Source organism: Oryza sativa, chromosome 1 (assembly GCF_034140825.1).
Source record: "Oryza sativa Japonica Group chromosome 1, ASM3414082v1".
Classification (NCBI taxonomy): Eukaryota; Viridiplantae; Streptophyta; class Magnoliopsida; order Poales; family Poaceae; genus Oryza; species Oryza sativa.
Window position 1 is genome coordinate 33,416,543 of NC_089035.1, and position 18,701 is coordinate 33,435,243.

General features: G+C 43.5%; 2 protein-coding genes across 5 annotated transcripts; both read right to left on the reverse strand.

The window, feature by feature from the left end:
- Positions 1 to 207: 207 nt before the first annotated feature.
- On the reverse strand, positions 208 to 3,954 carry LOC4327888 (jacalin-related lectin 3). Its single transcript, XM_015766163.3, has 7 exons — positions 3,684 to 3,954; positions 2,942 to 3,157; positions 2,174 to 2,626; positions 1,822 to 2,064; positions 1,345 to 1,686; positions 992 to 1,207; positions 208 to 788 (listed from the first exon to the last, which is right to left on the reverse strand). The coding sequence occupies exons 1-7, from the start codon at positions 3,684 to 3,686 to the stop codon at positions 477 to 479; spliced, it is 1,785 nt and encodes a 594-aa protein (XP_015621649.1). The 5' UTR covers positions 3,687 to 3,954; the 3' UTR covers positions 208 to 476.
- A 500-nt stretch (positions 3,955 to 4,454) lies between these two features.
- Positions 4,455 to 8,735, reverse strand: LOC4327889 (uncharacterized). Of its 4 annotated transcripts, none has more exons than XM_015766165.3 (8): positions 8,559 to 8,735; positions 8,164 to 8,304; positions 7,239 to 7,380; positions 6,198 to 6,345; positions 6,047 to 6,122; positions 5,266 to 5,377; positions 5,071 to 5,162; positions 4,455 to 4,807 (listed from the first exon to the last, which is right to left on the reverse strand). In XM_015766165.3, exons 2-8 carry the CDS (start codon positions 8,245 to 8,247, stop codon positions 4,790 to 4,792), a joined length of 672 nt encoding a protein of 223 aa, XP_015621651.1. In that variant the 5' UTR covers positions 8,248 to 8,304; positions 8,559 to 8,735; the 3' UTR covers positions 4,455 to 4,789. The 4 variants fall into 4 exon arrangements, with proteins under 4 accessions (XP_015621651.1, XP_015621650.1, XP_066160514.1 ...); XM_015766164.3 differs by having other exon boundaries at positions 4,455 to 4,834; XM_066304417.1 differs by lacking the exon at positions 8,164 to 8,304.
- Positions 8,736 to 18,701: the final 9,966 nt, after the last annotated feature.

Consider the following 18,701-nt stretch of genomic DNA (forward strand, 5'->3'; position numbering starts at 1 on the left):
CGCCTTTGATGTCACCAGTGAAAGAAAGAATAACGCCAGGATGTCCTCATCCCATAGCGACTCCACCTCGGAAACCAGCTGGGCAAACGTAAGACGACTGAACCCGAAACATGACAACGAAATCGTGATCAGATCACTACCTCTTTTGGTGATCTTTGACACGACAGAAAGTTTAGTCTGATCGGTAGGCCTATCACTTCTCTGAAAGAAAAAAAAACAACTCCATTGCTGGAGAGAATCAAATCTCCAAACCGGACAAATAAATCACATACATTCTGATGTTTTTTGTTTCATATGGAAGATGATCAAATCATTCCAGGCCTCTGAATCTAGGAAATGCACACGGATAATAATTTTAAGTTCACACAATAAATCACACGCCACTCTTCAAATCTGAAAGTGTTTGGACTTTGGACTTCACATCAAAAGCATATGCTTCAAACACAAAGTTAAGAACACAATTCTGCAGAGCTCAATCAAAACAGGTACTTGGAGATGTAGTACTTATTAGAGCTGGGAGCTGCAGTTCTGTTCCTGTCACCCAGCCAGTGCTGCATGTGCACGCCAATGGCGTCCAGGTACAGGCCGCTCCGGCCATGGAACCCGACCACCTTCCCTTCCGTCGTCGCCGAGCTGAAGTAGGTCCCGACCTCCTCGCCGAACGGCCCGTACTTCCCCCGGTTGCTGACGAGAGTGATCGACCTCAGCACTCTGGGCCCTTCATCCTGGCAGGTGTTGTAGTAGCCGTATATGCAGTTCAGGACCTCGTGTGGGTAGTCCAGCTTGATCTGCACCGGCATTTTGGTGAACAGTTGATTAATTAGCATCATACAAATCTCATCTGAAGTCTTTAAGCTTTGGTTACATGAGACTGGTTGATGCTTGCAGTGCAGACAATTTCATCTGCTTTGCCACATTGTCTCGGATCATTATGAAACAGCTTGAATTTTGTTACTGAAAATAGGTGAGCAAGTTGAGTAATCAAACTCACTCTGTGTGTTATCTGGCCACCGTTGCCGTGCCTTGTGGACCAGATGGATTGGCCACTCCTGTCGTACTCAATCTGCACAGAACCGATGAAATCGGCTCTCATGATGTAGATTTGCTTCACTCCTGTGTAGACACCATCGTCCCATGGCTTGCCTCCCTCGCCACCCCAAGGCCCTGGCCCTACTGGTATTGGTTCTTTCACCACACCATATGTAACCTACACACTCACAAAAAAAAAGAAAACACTTTTTTTCATTGGTCATAATAGTTTCACTATCAGCAACACAGAAAAAGATGTTCTGAAAATCTACTAATACTTCTTGCAATTTAGCATTTGGGACATGGTACACTTACCTCATCTCCTATTTCCCTCTGTGCTACTGCAAGCATATCGGCGTGCCGAGACGGGCTCGTTTCGGTCAATGCTCTGTCAGCTCTCTGTGACAACACCTTGCCTTCAAGGACATGGACTCCAATGCTGTCGATGTACCACCCATCCCTGCCATGGAATCCTACTATCCTACCTTCGGTCAGGCAGCTGGAGAAGAACGTGCCAGTCTCATCCCCGAAAGGACCATGGCTCTTCTTCGTCGTGTGGAATGTCAGAGACTTGATCACCGTTGATCCCATGATCATCGTCGAACTGAAGTAACCAGTTATGTGAGTTAAGATCTCTGATGGAAAATCGAATACTACCTGTCAAACAAAATCTCCATACCATCAGGACTAGTACTAGTAGCAGTACATCACAAGTTTGAAACTGAAAATTCAGAAGCTGAAGTGCAGTTTCAGAGTAATTTTTCAGAAGCTGAAATTCAGAAATTGCATCACCTTCTCAGCCCTTGCTGCCCCACTGGATCCACGCTTATCACCCCATATAGCCTGCCCATTTCGATCATAGAGGACCTTCATCGTCGATATACCCAATCCTCGCTTTAAATTGATCTGTCGAACACCAGTGTATATACCGTCGTCGAATATGGTGCCGCCATTTCCACCCCAGGGACCAAATCTCACCGGAGTGCTTATTGTCATGGTCCCATTATCCGAGTAGAAACTAGGCAGTGACACCATCTGTACATTACAGCAAAATTCCACGTACTAATAAATCCCCTTTCAGCTACAATATATGTAAAGGACTCTGAACCAAGTAATCACTGTAGAGTTTCTGAATTTATCCTACCTTGTTCCAGAGAGTAGCATCCTGTGATTGGTTAGGATACTGTTCCTTGGGATTGTTGCTAGTCAGGACACTGTAGCTGTCACCTCTGTCTCTGACGGCAAGAACCATGTCATACCCAGCATTGCTATCTGCGTACCTGTTGCCATTCTTGTCATGAGGTCTCGTGATGCTCCTGAGAGCTGAAGGAGCATTGGACGACGGAGTGGCGTTCTTCTCCTTCTTGAAATGGCAGCCGATTGAGTCGAGAAACCACCCGGATTTGCCATGGAAGCCGATGACCTTACCGGTGACCGCCACTGGGAGCGAGAAGGGCGTCCCTTCCTCGGAGCCGAAAGGCCCGTACTTGGAGAGGTTGCTCCTGAATGTTAGTGATCTTACGACGATGCAGCCTCCCAATGATCCGTAGTAGCCACTGACAGAGGTGAGGATTTCTTGAGGGTAGTCGAGTTTCACCTGTTAGAAACAGCACCACTTCCTCAGTCTGAAACTCAAACGCCTGCAGCCTAACGTTCTTGTCAGAGTATGTGATTTCTTCAGAAAAAGTAGCAAGACGTTCATGTCTTCTGTTTGCAGAAAACAGTTGCAGCAATGAATTTCTAGCTTAATCTATTTAGCAAATTAGCACAACTATGACATGTCCGTTCAAGAATGTTACTTTTAAGTTTTAAGTAGCATACTTGTGCAGATGGAATAAAATTGTGATGACATTGGCACATCTGAGTACTTAAATTCTCAGGTCAGGGACTTGGGGACAAAATTCAGACAAACCTGATCAGTTTTGGTGCCTCCATCACCTCCATGCTTCTCTGACCAGACTGACTTTCCTTTCAGGTCATACTCGATCTTGATGGAATCAATGGCTGCACCATGAGTAATCACGACCTGCCTCACCGTGGAGTGCACGCCGTCGTCCCAAAGGGTTCCTCCCAACCCTCCCCACGGCCCAACGAGTATCGGGTTCTTCCCGTTGAATCCTTTAAAGCTCTATTGGACATGAACAGATCATTATATTTGTGTTAGGTTCATGATACATCATGAAGTAATCCACCATCTATTAGCACTTAAATCAATATAATTGGTAGTATTACTCTTCTTGACTAACAGGATTTCTGTTATCCTTGCATATCTATGAGTTAAGCCTCTTGGTCCTAACAAAATTCTACCGACCAACAAAAGCTAAGCTTGGTTCAGTTTCTACCTTTTGCAGGATAGATATTTGATGTCAGTATGTCATTTTGATCTTATAACCAAGCAAGCTACTGAAATTCTGAAAGTGTAACCTGGAAACTGAAAGTTTACTTCAAAGATATAATAAACTAGCAGGACAAACTACGAACAAGTTTCATGAAGACACTAAACATACTCCCATATAAATGTTCGTTTCCCAGAGAACTCTACATCAAAGAACCATCTTTTTTATTTCCATTCCTTCTTTTTGCCAGCACGCACGCAATCATTCATACATGCAGATAAATACACACAAGTTAATGAACAAACAGGGAGAAATTACCATGTTCCGTTGGCCAAACAAAATCAACTGACGGAGAGAATTGACTAATTAAGCTTTTTTCACAGCTGGTGCCAAGTGATGAGCTTACTATTACGACAAGAAGCACTCACCTGCCTATTTATAGTGGAACCGGTAAAACGAGGGCCAGAAAAAAAAAAGAGCAAGCATCGTCAAAATTCACAGAGCAGCTGGCAGCCACTGCAGCGTAAACGGCTCAAGAAACTTGAAAGCTACTACTGGGGAAGAACTGGATTCGCTTACCTATAGGTCTTCTGCAATTTGCGTATAGGTCTTCTACGATTTGCCCGGTTTGATTCACGGGACGGAAAGAAGCTTTTTTTTTTTTTTGTTGCCCTCCGCTCGCTCTCATCTTTCGTGATTCCCGGCGTTCACGATGGAAAACTAAAGTTGGCACCCGTGTTTTCCTTTTCTGATTATATGAGGATTTCGAGAATTCTCTTCCCATTGTATTGTCACTTTCTTGTCTGCTTTCCTTCATCTTTTGGGTTGAATCGATCAGTTGATGTCGTGAAATGGACGGCATGAAAAACATCAATATTTTGTAGAAACCAGCATCAGGCATCAGGCATAGCATCAAGTGCACATTCTAAGAAATTTTTGAGAATTCTCCTCCCATGGTCTTGTCACTTGCTCTGCTTTCCTTTTATCTTTGGTTGAATGGAACAGTCGATATGGTGAAATGGACGCCATAAAACACACCAATAGTTTGTAGAGACCAAGCATCAGGCATAGTAATAAGTGCACTGCAGATTGGTTCAAACTGACGATATCTCTGCACGAACATACAGAATAGCTCAAGGTTCTGATATGTACAACTTTCGATGGCGTCAACGGGTAAAGGGGAAATGGGGAACTGTAAATGAGGAAACAACAGTTATACAACATTCCTCTTTCGATGCAGATGATATTGTTGGTACACCACTGATGATATCGTTTAATCCAGAAGGCGGTTCTCTGAATAATATGTGCATGAGCATCCCGTCGCTTGCTTTCACGCAACTGTTTTACACATTCTGAAGGGAACTCTGGTGGCCATAGGACTGGAGCCCTGGAGGTGATCTTTCTAACGATTGATTGGTTGCACCTTACTTGTTCAGAAAGGCCTTCAAAGAAAATGGCGGGTAAGAATCCTGCTCCAAGAGTTGAAATGTCATGTATGCATCATGATGTTAAAGCACACCAATAGTTAAATAGAAGTTTAAGTGGACTGTAGTAACTTATGATTATGGAAAAACATGCACCCCAATAAAAGAAATAGCAATAATTAAGATAGATAAGAACAAAAAAAAAGATGTTCAACAAGATACGATGCAGCCGTACAGAATCATGATTGATCGTGAGATGAAGAAAAAGATAGAGATGTTACCTTGCCAACTTCCTGCTGTAGGTATTGTCTAACCACAGTTGCTTGCTGTATCACTCTCTCCAATGATGAATATGCTGGTCGATTAGCATGTGCTGTCATTGATCATGAGACAAAGATCACAATCGTGTCATCAGCGGATGAGACCACAGCAAATAGTATCTTAGAACATACCAAGAACAATATCTTAGAACATACCAAGAACAGCCCGATTCAAGCTATCTGCAACATTCTGCCTGTACTCTGGGCTTAGTAGATGAAACATAGGTGACTTCTCAGGCTCTTCATAAGCTAGGAGGGCCATAAAGTCCTATACATATAAAACAAAAGTTAACTTTTCATAGTATTCCAAGCATAGCATTACAAAGCAGCCAATCATAAGTTCAATACACAAAAAGTATGTCACCATATGTTCCATATTTATTTTGTTAAGCGGCACCTCTACTTCAAACGTTTTCACCATATTTTGCATTTAATAAATATAATACCCAATGGCCGGCGTTGATAATGATGGACTACCTAGCATCGGTACTTGGATAGGACAGTATAGCACCAGCAATTACTAAACAAATGCAATACAAAAACCGCGCTGCCATTTAAATCTGATGTATTTAATAAAGATAACAAAATACATGATAGCCCAGAAAACAGGCTGACATAACTTTGATGACAAATCAGATCTACAAGGCGGCAACATAGGGCAAATGAAGGTGTGCCAGGTACCAATACTGTTTTGCAAGTAGCTAAGTACTTGAATAGAAATCTATATCTCATGCATAGTGATAAACTAGATTCACCATACTGAAAGTTTTTTCAAGACCAATATTTTTGTTTTGCCTCTTTTGTATGGGTAACAAATGGTAGTGAAGTTCTTTAACATCATTGCCAGTTCTCTAAATTGATGGCCTGACAAGAAGACAGAATTTGCATGACCTGAAAACTGTCTAATATAAGCATATGTAGGTTTAGGAAAAGTTACCTCTAGTTTCTCAACGTACTTGGGCACTTTCCCAAATGGCGTCAACTTTTTCTGACCAAACTCAAGAGCTTCTGTGCTGTCAGTCAAAACATCCAGATTAATCCAAAATACATGGCACAGTTATTTTTTTTCCAAAAATAAAGCTACTTACCATTTTCTAGAACGAACTAACTCAATGAAGTGAAGACTTAAAAGATCAAAATGCAAATCCATATCATTCTCTAGCAAGTTAGGTGCCAACTCTTCTGTCAGGTCTATAGCCTTCAGGGCATTGCCTTCCAACACAAAACTAAAAATCGCTGAAAGAAACCAAAACAAAAGCGTTAGATGCAAGTGCATGCGACTAGACAAATGGAATGCAGATGCATTTTTTAATACTGGCACAGTGTACATGTTCATGATAGATTAGATACAATCCATATTATCTGCTTTAACCACCAACTATTTCAAATGAAGTTACAAATTCCATCCAAGATAACAGAGCATCGGAAATTTCCAGAAACCCCATAATTATTAATTTATTATTTCTAAGGGCTATATTTAATCCTAAATCCATGTTGCACAAGAAAGTTAGGTATCCTTGTATGAGGAGTATAGAGGTAACAGCACAGTAAAGAGTCATACCATGAAATAAACCCTATATTAATGGCATGCTATTAGAAAAAAACCTATCTTACACTTTGTACGGAAAAGGTACTAAAGAATAATATAGCTATACACAATTCTATTACTTCATAACATGTGTAACTTATGTAGTAAGTGTTCAATAAAACTTGCATTTGCAATTATGTGCAACAGAGATCACATCCAACAAGTTCAGTAATGATTGACAACAAACAAGTAAACAAAAACTGCATCTATACTGAACTGAAATGACTCCATGTCCCACTAGCTAAATTATGCTGCAATTCCATTGATGGGTTGATTTTACAAAGATTATTTCAGCTAATGAACGGTGTCGTTAGCACAGCCTTTTTGTCCCTAAAACAAGTGAGCTGAGAGCACATCTTTTATTAGCATGAAACTTGAAAGGGAAGCTGCTAAGGATTGTGTAGACAAACAAAAACATGAGCATTCATAAAAAGATACAAATGAACTAACATAACAATATAAAGTGCTTATGCAGCAATTTTACAAGTGTTGAACATCCAAAGAAAGATACAAGATTCAGTGTTGATATGTGAATAAATACCTTTACGCTTATCTACATCTACAGTGTAATCAACAGGCAGTTCCAAACCAGTGCTGGATAAGAATGTCTCAGCAGTCTCCTTAAAACAGTTGTGCATAAGATAAGACAACACTATGTTGCGGACATCGTTATCACTCACGGACTGGAAAAAATGAAAATTTAGTGTCAATAGCAGTATATACCTTCAATAAATACGAAGGTAAACATAGACATCCAGTGTTAGCCGAAATTTAGAACAAGAAAACTTTCAAGCCTCGACAAATGACAGTTATAAGTAGGTTCTGTTTATGGAAAATATCAGCAGTGATATTATTATATACTTGCTTAATGAACACAGCTACATTTATGATCTATGCAAACAAAAAAATATGGCATATTCATGCAACTAGCATTGTCAATAATGATTTGATGCTAATCGAGCGATGATAAATGCAGAAGTATCTATGAGCAGATAGCACAGACCAGCATCTGATTTTAGGGCAACAACAGAAAAGACTTCAACACCACGTTTTCGCTAGCTTTGGTGTCACATCAATTTGTGGAAAAATATCAGGCATACCCCTTTTACCTAGATTTTACCAAATGGGCACTACTGTCTAAAATGCTCCAGTATCCCAAGGTCTTATTCAACAAATACATGACAGAGAAACATGTGCACTGTTGGTTCAAACTTTACACTCAGCACAACCTGTTCAACAAGGATTTCCCCCTGGAGTATTGCCGAAGAGAATGATACGTTAAGCTGTGGTTGCTGGCATGGCATGGCATGCCGCCTAAGTCATAACCAGTAGAATGCCAATTCATTCTGCTGGATTCCAGCGCTCATGCCAATTAATTCCGCCCGATTTCAGTAAAATCCTATCTTTTTCTGCACTAGAAGCCACACATAATGAAGAAAGTTCCTGATTTGACCACTTCAACCTACCTCATCGTGGAAGTACCGATTTTTTTGCACTGCAAGCACCTTATCAACAAATTCCCGATCTTTCTTCACCAAAAGCCCTAGCATGAGCACCCCCAAACAACCAAACTAACCATCGCATCCTCCCCACTAAACGGATCCAACCTACACAAGAAAGCCGAATTCGCACCCAGACGGAGAAAAGATCAAGCAGGGGCACATAATGGCAGCGCTCGAAGCAAACAAGATTCGCTAAAGCACCTACTTTGCCCCCCTCCTCCAGCAACAGCAGAGATGGGTTCCTAGAAAACCTACCTACTAACCAACAAGGAATACTTAAAGCAATCGAGTTGCGAGAGGTAATCAAAGATGAGGTGGGGAGGAAGGGCGCAGGGTGCGTAGGTAGAATGAGAGCTTACGACGTTCTCGTAGAGGCGGGGATCCAGGTCCATCATGGCGGGAGAGGCGGAGATCCGCGGCGGATGCGAGGTAAAGGGGGGACGCGGGCAGCAGGAGGAGGAGGGGAGAGAGGCTGCCGTGCCGCCGCGCTGCCTGCCTGCCGCTGGGGAGGCCGAAGATTCCCAAAAGGGGATTTTAACGAATTTGCTAAACTACACTATTTAAGTTACACGAGTGCATTATTTTTCTCTCCTTCTGTCTTGGGAGAGTCTCTTCAGGTTATTAACGACTTTTCTTTCGACGACTTGAAAAAAAAAAGAGATTTGGAGTTTAAGAAAAAAAAACCACACACCTCTTGCCACTATCCTATTCTCTCTTTCTAACAACTTAAGACGGGCCAACAGAAAATAATACTACGACCAAAGAAATAAGTCCATTTAATAATCTCATGAATTTTATTTGTTTAAAACATACTCCACCTTTTTTTACTTTATAGAAGACTATCCAACCCAAAAACTTTTAATTTATATCCCTTCATCTAAATCGGAATGATTTCCACTTACGTGAAACTAATCTTACAGTCTAGCAAAGTTTTTTAAGAAAATGACAAGCCGACAAATCAGGACTATCTTATATACTCCCCATTTACCAGCTAACTTACTTATTGACTATATCAGCCGACGGTAAGGGCAGTTCTTTAAACTCCAGTGCCTCATGCTTCATAGACTCCGCATAGGTGAGATTGAGTTCTAATAACGTGTTAAGCTCCTTCGTCGAGTTTCATGGTTCTAATCATTGTCTTATCATTGCAGATAAGCTCCAGATCCACTATGTCTTCTTGTTGAGCTTCTATCGTTAAGCTCCATATGAACTCTCTACATCCTCGAACTCCATCACCTCCTCCTCCACAAGCTCGCAGAGGTGAGCTCGCAAGCTCAAGCATCTCCTACATCGAGCTTTATATCCCCGAGCTCATTCATTGTTCGTTGTCGTCTCATGAGCTTAATTATCCACCCCCACATTCACGAGGTAGGCACCCCACCTAACCTCCATGTACTAGATTCTCCACCGACCTTCAACTCTACCATTGTCTTTGTGACAAGCCCCGAGCTCCACCGCAGCCATGGCTCTCCCCATCGAAGTCCAAGAGTACAGTAGTAGCTTGAGAGCTCGAGACACGTTGGATATGTTTAGTGTTAATATATGTAAAAATAATTAAAAAAGAAAATTGTTGGCCACTGTATAGCGTGGAGCATTGTAAATGCTGTTAGAGCAAGTTTAATAATAGAGCCAAGTATGAGCTTATAGCTTATATTAGGTTAACATATATAGTAGATCAGCCATAAGGTTATCTCTATTTTTCTCCTCCTCTCTCTATCTCTCACCTTTGCATTTAATGTATTTATCTTGAAGTATGTGAATGGCTAGCTCTTGTATAAGAGTCAACCCTCTTTATTTTTTAAATTATCTTTCTTCCATATAAATTTATAGTCGGTTTACAGCCTACTATTAAACTTGCTCTTAATCGTCTTCACGGCTGCATGAGCGTGTGAGGCCGTGCTAGCACCGGCGCCAGATTAGTCGCCCACTTTTCTCTCCCTTCTCAATTTTTTCCCATCCATATAAGAATAAGATGATATGTCGTATTTTGGAGCATGCATGCTGAATCAGTTTATTGTATCCGCTCTAAGTAATTTTCATGGTGTGATTCGTGCACAGGGGCGGATCCAGCATGGGGGCAGTGGTGTCTCGAGCCTCACTACAGGTGTGAAGACTATGAGAACCTCCACGAAGACCCCACTAAATTTTTTTACCATACGTAGATGGGTTGGTGGACTATAACTTTATATAGTTTGCTCAGATCATACTGCTATTTTTTTCTGGATCCGCTGTTGTTCGTGCAGTAGGTGCGGGCATGTGTCCACCAAGTCGGACATGTTCTGCTTCGGGCCTTCGGGGTCATTGTGCTCATGCGAAGACCGATGCCGCCAACCCCCATCACGGTCCAAAATTGCTGAGCTACGTAAGCACACGCCTGACAAAAATCAAGCAGCACCAGTAGATACTAGTACCCTGTAGATGAAACACGCCTCACTACACGCTGTTACAAACTGCACACCTATAGATGGCCATATGGCCCGCAGCCCGACTGCCCGGCCCAAGCACGGCCCGGCCCGTCAGTGTTCGTGCCCGTGCCGGCCTGGCCCGACAGCCGGGCCATGCCTAGGCTCCCGCAGCAGCACGCTGGGCCGGCACGGCACGATGGGCCGGCACGGCACGATGGGCCGACACGGCCCAGGCCTGTATAACGGTAGGCACGGCCCGACGAGGCCCATCGGGAGCCGCCGCCGCGTGCCCACGCCTCATATATAAAGGCCACCGCGTCCTCTCGCCTCCGCCAGTCCGCCTCCCTCACAACCCTAACCCTAACCCTAGCCGCCTCCGCCGATCCACGCACGCCTCCGCCTCCGCCTCCGCCTTGACCGCTCCGCCTCCGCTTCCGCCTCCGTCGATCCACGCCTCCACCTCCACGCGACCACGCCTCCATCTCTCCATCCCTCTCCGTCGCCGTCTCTGATGAACGCCTTGCCGGATCTACCACCGAGGGTCGCTGCCTCGCCGGATCCGTGACCTTGTCTCATCTCCGCCTCTCCAGTCTTTGGATCGTTGGCCGTGCTCTCGATTTCCTCTTTCTTTTTCATTTTTTTTGCCACTATCGCCCGCTCACCGTTTCTCCGTGAGCTCTTTGTCACATCACTCCCCAAACCCAGTCTCTGCTATCTTCTTCTCGTAGATCCGTCGATCTCTATCATCAACGGCAACTCCGGTGCTCCGGATGCGCAGGTACACCGTACACACCTATCTCTGCTCTTCTCTCCTCTCTTGGTTTTCTACTTCTCTCCGGTCCCTAACTGCTCTCTTCTCTCATTCTGTGTGTCTTGCAGGTCGCTGAGCGGTAGCCGCCGTTGAGGAACCGGAGTGCCGACGATGGACGATCCATCCTCTTGCAACCACGAGTTGAGGTTGATGGGGATGCGGGGTGATGACGAAGATGACTTGGAGGAGGAACATGTGCAGGTGTTCGGAATCACTTCGTCACCTCCTCACTTCGATGGGTCGCAGCCGGAGACGGAGCCGGACGTGGACGGTACCGGTGGCGGTGACGGTGATGGTGGCTCAGGCGCGTTGTCCGGCACCGACTCCAGTGCTACCAACAAGCGGCCAAGATCATCCAAGGTATGGGATGACTTCGAAGAACACTTTGAATCACGCAATGGCGCGAAGGTTCGCATTTCTGCTAAATGCAATCACTGCAAAAAAAACTTTGTCTGCTCATTCATCTGGTGGCACTGGTCATTTGCTTAGGCATCTCAAGTCATGCAAACCTAGAACTGCTAGTAATTTGTCACAGTCTATGCTTAAGCTCAATGCTGATGGTACTGTTCGTCCATGGGAATATGATCCTGATTATGCTAGAACTGAGTTGGTTAAATTGATTGCTGTAGAGGATCTACCACTGAATTTTGGTCAATCTCCTACTTTTGAGGAGTACATTCAGAATGTTCATAACCCTAGATTCCAAGCTGTCTCTAGGCAAACTATTAGTAGAGATGTTTTTAAGTACTTTGACAAGAGTCGTGCTATGCTTATTGAGAGGTTCAAGTCTGTTAACTCTGTTGCTTTGACATCTGATATATGGTCTGGTAATGCTAAGGAGGATTATTTAAGTGTTGTTGCTCATTTTGTTAATTCTGATTGGCAATTAGAGAAAAGGATTTTGGGTTTGGTGCTGATTGATGTGAAGCACACTGCTGAGAATATTACTGAACGTGTGCTTTCTGTTGTTGAAGAATATGGTTTGACTGATAAGGTTTTTTCTATTACTCTAGACAATGCCTCTTCTAATACTAAGGCAATGGATTTTCTAAAACCTAAGTTGTCTGCATATGTTGGTGATTTATATTTGCATCAGCGCTGTGCATGTCATATAATCAACTTGATTGTTAAGGCTGGTCTAGAAGTTTTCAAACCCATGCTTCAAGATTTTAGAACAGCCATCTCATTTGTGAATGCATCTAATCAGCGCATTGCTTTATACAAAAACTGGTGTATTGCTAAGGGTGTTCGACCTCGTAAGTTTGGTTTGGACATGGATGTTAGATGGAATGCAACTTATCTAATGCTCAAGCATCTCTTCCCACATAAGGAGCTTTTTTCATTGTTTATTGAAACTCATTATCCTAGGGAAAATGGTAGACTATTGCTTACTGATTTGCACTGGACAATTGTTGAAACTGTGCTTTTATTCCTTGAACAATTTTATGATTCAACTGTTATTTTGTCTGGTGTTTATTATCCAACATCTCCATTAATTATGCATCACATTCTTGAGATTGCTGGACATCTTAACACTTATGAGAATGATAATAACTTTAGAAATGTTGTTGTTCCCATGAAAAGTAAGTTCTTGGCATACTGGTCTGAGATTCCATTTCTGTATTCATTTGCTTTTATCTTGGATCCTAGGGCTAAGATCAGAGGTTTTAGCAATGTTCTACAAATTATGTCACAAATTTTGACCTCTGATTACTCTACTTATTTAACTGAGGTTAGGGCTGCATTGTCTGACATTTTCTCTTAGTATGAAAGTAAGTTTGGTGCTGTGAGATTGCAAAGAATAACCCCAGGTTGTACTGCTGGTAAGAAAAAGATAGCCTGGGGAAAGATTTTTGGTGCCAGTGATGCACTTGGACATGGTGCTGGTGCCAGTCCAGGTTCTGGACTTGGTGCTGGACTTGGTGCTAGTGCCAGTCCAGGTTCTGGACTTGGTGCTGGTCCATTTTCCAGGAGAACTTCTGCTACTGCTTTGATTCAGGCTGTTTCTTCTAATGCTAACTTGAATGCCTCTGAGTTGTCTGCCTATCTTGATAGTGACACTGTCAACCAATTCGACGATGACTTCAATATCCTAAACTGGTGGCATGAGCACAAACACACATATCCTGTTCTGTCCATATTAGCTAGAGATGTCTTGACTGTTCCTGTTTCTACTATATCGTCGGAGTCTGCTTTTAGCTTAACTGGCAGGATCATCGAGGAGCGACGACGACGTCTAGGTCCTAACATGGTGCAAGCTTTGGCATTGATCAAGGACTGGGTGCAGGCAGACAAGAAGTTGCAGCACACTGCTGAGAATGTAGAGCTTATAAAATCGTTTGAGAATTTATGTCTTGATGATGTAACCAGTGGCAGTGCCACTGGAACTGGATGATTGTACTGGACTTGGACTTTAATGTGATAATTAGATGAAAGCTGTGGGATGCACTCTTTTTCCTTTCTAGGGTTTTCTCACGAGGTGTGAGTTTTTACCTAGAAAGGTTTTTAATGAGGCAACCATTGCACTACACAGCTACTATTATTTTTGAAAGTGTTTGTGACTGATCACTTGAGTTTGAACTGTGATTTGTGAACTGTTAGACTTAGTATTTGAAAGTGTTTTGTGATTGTGGATTTGTGACTTGAGTTGTGAACTGTGAGACTTAGAAGTTGAGTTAGTGAATTGAATTGTCATACTGCACATACTATATAACTTGTGAATTGTGATATTGTAATCTGAGACTTGTGATATTGTGATCTGTTAACTTGTGAATTGGATGGTTTTGTGCTGATTTTTGTGATGGACATGGCATTTTCGATATGTATGTGCAAAACTGAAGTGAACAAGTGGCAGTTAGTGTTTGGCGTGCCTGGGCTGGCCCGGGCACGGTGGGCTCAGCGTGCCGTCGGGCCGACACGACCCGGCACGACTGCTGTCGGGCCGTGCCTGGGCCTGAGGTTCAGCCCGTGGGCAGGCACGGCATGGCACGAAGTGCCAGGCGTGCCGTGCCGGCCCGATCGCCTCGGGCCGTGCCTAGGCCGGGCCTGGGCCGGGCCGTGCCGGGTGGGCCATATGGCCATCTATATGCACACCCTTTCTCCCCTCCCGTGCCTGAAGGCACGGGTATGTGACAAATGAGGTGCCGGATCGGTATAGCGGAGGCGGTACGTCGGCGACGCGGCGTCGCTGGGCAGGGAGTAGCCTCGTGCCGAGATGCTCAGCTGCGTGCAGAAGAAATTTAACCGGGGCTCCGGCCCGACGCGTCGGCCGCGCGGCGCTGATGCTGGACGACACAGCCACTCCACGTCCACATCGTCGCGGCATGCAGGTTATCCCTCGATCCCGGCCGGCGTACTGCTCCTGCTATCGTAAGTGAGACCACGCTCGGTGGACGACGCCTCCGTTCTGGCGGTGATATCACTACAACGATCGACGGCCGTCACCCGCGCGAGGAGGGCAGCCGCCAGCTGTGTCAGCGAACGGCGTGACGATCTCAGAGCTTGAGCCCGGGTAGTTAGGGCCTGTTTAGCACAGCTCCAGCTCCAGCTCCACCCCTCCTGGAGCTGGAGCTCAACCAAACAGTTTCAGCTCCATCAAAATTGGGAGTGGAGTTGGGTGGAGCTCTCTCACAAAATGTACTAGAGTTGTGGAGCTGGGTTTAAGCAGCTCCACAACTCCACTCCAGACTCAACTCTTGGAGCTAAATTTAGAAGTTGGAGCTGTATCAAACAGGACCTTAGAATCATAGTACGCGTTAGTGTTGCTCGTACATAGGGGTTATGTAGGATCAAGGAGGCCGACTAGAGGGGGGGTGAATAGGCGGTTTTAAAACTTAATGGCACTTAAACAAAACTAACCTAAGTTGCTAGGCAAGGTAAGGTGCAAGGTTAACTAAGCAACTAAGTTAAGTTTTGTAAACCTAGGTGATATAGGCTCAAATATGTCTCTATGAATGTAAATAGCACAAATGTAAATGCAACAAATAAATGAGACAATAGACAAGGAATTTTTCACTGAGGTTCGGAAACTCGCCGGTTTCCTAATCCCTGTTGAGGCGAGCCCAACTCCACCGCTCAACCACGAAGCCACCGCACGCCTCCTTTGTCAAGGGGTGGGCAAGGCGGGAGCTGGCCCACGGAGAGGACTACCCAAGCCTCGATCACTCGGGGTAGTTCTTCCTTCACTCCGAAGGTGGTGAACTCCAAACAACTCACAAACGGCGCCGGGCCTCCTCCACAATCTCCTCGGAGAGGTCACCGGGCAACACCTACACAAGCCGTCTAGGAGGCGGCAACCTCCAAGAGTAACAAGTCTAGGATGCTTGCCGAGGATGATCAAGTGCCACACTAGCTATAACAATGAAGCAATGCACTTGGATTGGCTTAACTCACTCTCTAACACCTCACTAGAAAAACTAAGTGCACAAGGGTGTGAGAGCTCTTGCAAGGGTTCAAGATAATGCAATGGAGTGCCAAAACTTTACCCTTGCTGCTGGGGAGTGGGTATATATATACCCCCAACCACCAAAACTAGCCGTTGGAACCGAAATCCCCAACTCTGTGCTCTGTCGGTCAGACCGCTGTTGTGAGGCTGGTCAGACCGGACTACTTTGTAACGGCTAGAAAACTAGCCGTTACAGGGCAATCATTGAGCCTACTCAACCTGGTCGGTCTGACCACAGTGTAGTGGCCGGTCAGACCGTCCACGGCTCGGTCAGACCGCCGTCGGCTCGGTCTGACTGGTTGCGGCTCTGGCGGCTCTGTATCGCCACCAAAAACCAGACCTGTGGGGCCGGTCAGACCGGCCTAAGGCCCACGGTCATACCGCAATTCACTTTTCAGCTCAACCGACCGTTAGTAAAACGACGATATCTCTTGACTCGGGTCTCGGAATTTGGCGTTCTTGGACTTTATGGAAAGCTTATTCAAAGGGCTATCCAACCCATGAACAATCCATCCAAGAAACACAAATTTTCTCAGGGAGAAAGGGCTCACACTCCAAAGGATACTCCACCGGACATAACCACATGAGGCTACCCAAACCTATAGGATTTGCCCACATATCTCTTTGTTTAGGACTTGAGAAAACTCACCACACTTGGCTAGACAAGCCCACCAAATACACCTACATGCATATGAACTAATAAGGCACAAGATCATCCACAAGCTCGCTTCATAGACCCCTCTTGATAGTACGGCGCCTATCTAGCAAATCCGGTCTACACCAAACATCAAGACCGGGAAAAGGCTAAGAAAACATTCTTAGCTACATTATACCTTTGCCTTGCAAAATCCATCTTGGGGTCAAGCTTGAGTCGAGATCAACACTTGTGACCATTTGATTCAACCATGTTTATACCAAGGTATTTACCATCATTTGTCAAGACTTTCTTCTCATTACAAGCTTGATTTCATTCTTACCAACATGGCGATGTCCTTGGCTTGGTGACCATTAACCCATGGTGTCATCCATCAGCCTCATCATAGTGGGACCTATTCCTTTTCACATCTCAAAGGAGAACATTAGTCTCAACAAATCGGTTGTCATCCTTCACTTGATGACCAACCGGTTGCATATGAAAGATATGGATATGTTTCTTGAGTATTCATTAACATCACAAGTGTCATATACTCGTATGCAACCTTAAGTGCAAAGATCCGATATAAATAATAGGTGAATAACATGGATCTAGAACATGCACAATAAATGTATAGGATTTGCCCCCCCTAAATATATGCATACAAATAAATATACAAGAGATGCAAGTGTATGCATAATTAGAGAATGACCAATGGGGGTTTATCCTATACACATAGAGAAGGCATATGTAGTAAAGATGTAGACCAACATAAAACATATACATTCATGATCTCCATGTTCTTAATGTAAATGAGACTAAATAAGATACGACTCGAGTAAACATTAGTCTCACACTTATATAACAATAACATGGAAATCATATATATGAACCTATCAAAAAGTAGGAGATAAGAAGTGGTACATATCGTTTTATCTCCATGCATTTCATCCTTATCATGATTAAGGTCCATCACTAAAGAATGCATATCTACCACATCTCATCATCGGGAAATAACCTAGTTAACAACTTATGAAAAAGAGAGGTTAATCCCATAAACATCGGTTTATCATCTATCATCAAAGCAACAATTACACAAATTGTTTAATCCAAGATCTTTCAATCTTTTCTCTTTTTGGTGATAGATAATAACCCGATATAAACAATATAGAGAGATGGGATGAAAGATGATTTCAAATCAAGGTAGAGATCTTATAATAAACAAAATATATAATAAGCTCCCCCTCAAGATGTGCATACATATGGATATAAAGGAATACATATGCACATAATCAATCAAGATTAATGACGGAGCTCACACTATATTTTGGATCCACAAGAGAGACCAAGTTAGAATATGTGAAGTTTAATACATACCTCTCATCATTTTTATTTTCATATCTAAACGAGACTAGTTAAAGAGAAGCTCATAAAAACGTTAGTCTCATATTATTAGATTTGTCATTAATCACCAAAACTAAATTAAGACACTTGAACTTACAGGTGATGAATAGTAAGGTCCGAAATGAATTTTGTTGTTTGGGGTGGACCGGCCTATGTTGTTTGGAGAGAATGCCAATTCGAGCATCTCAGCTCAGGCGAGTGAAGAGAGAAGGCCAGTTCGAGAAAGGGGCGGTGGCAGCTTCGTCGTCTTTGCATGGCGAACTTGGGATAACACCTTCCCCTTCCGGTGCCATTTCGAGCAGTGGTGCAACGTGTGCAGCCGCGCAAGCCGGTTTCCTAAAAATGTAGAAAATACTGAAAAAAAAGGCTAAAAAAATGGGGAAATTTTCTAAAAATTTTGGTCCATTTCCTATAAATTTGATAACTTCACATTGGCATACACACAATATGCTATACAAATTCATAGAAGGCAATAATTTAGAACACATATGACATTTCACGCACAATTCAATATGCATCTTGACATCCTTCACCAACCGTTGCCCAAATAGAATGCCCACCATCTAAATTAAAGCCCATTAGTACAACTTTAGAGTTCAGCACAGAACACCTCCTTAGTTTTTTTTAACATTTTTTTAACAAGGATGACATATTTGGAATTCAGCATTTTTCTAAAAAAAATTATATGCCAATAGGTTCTACCTATACCATACTATTTATAGTATTTTTTCTAAATATTTTCACTTTTTTTAATCCAAATTTGAATTTGGAAGAAACCCATCGATTTAGAGGAGAACTATTGCC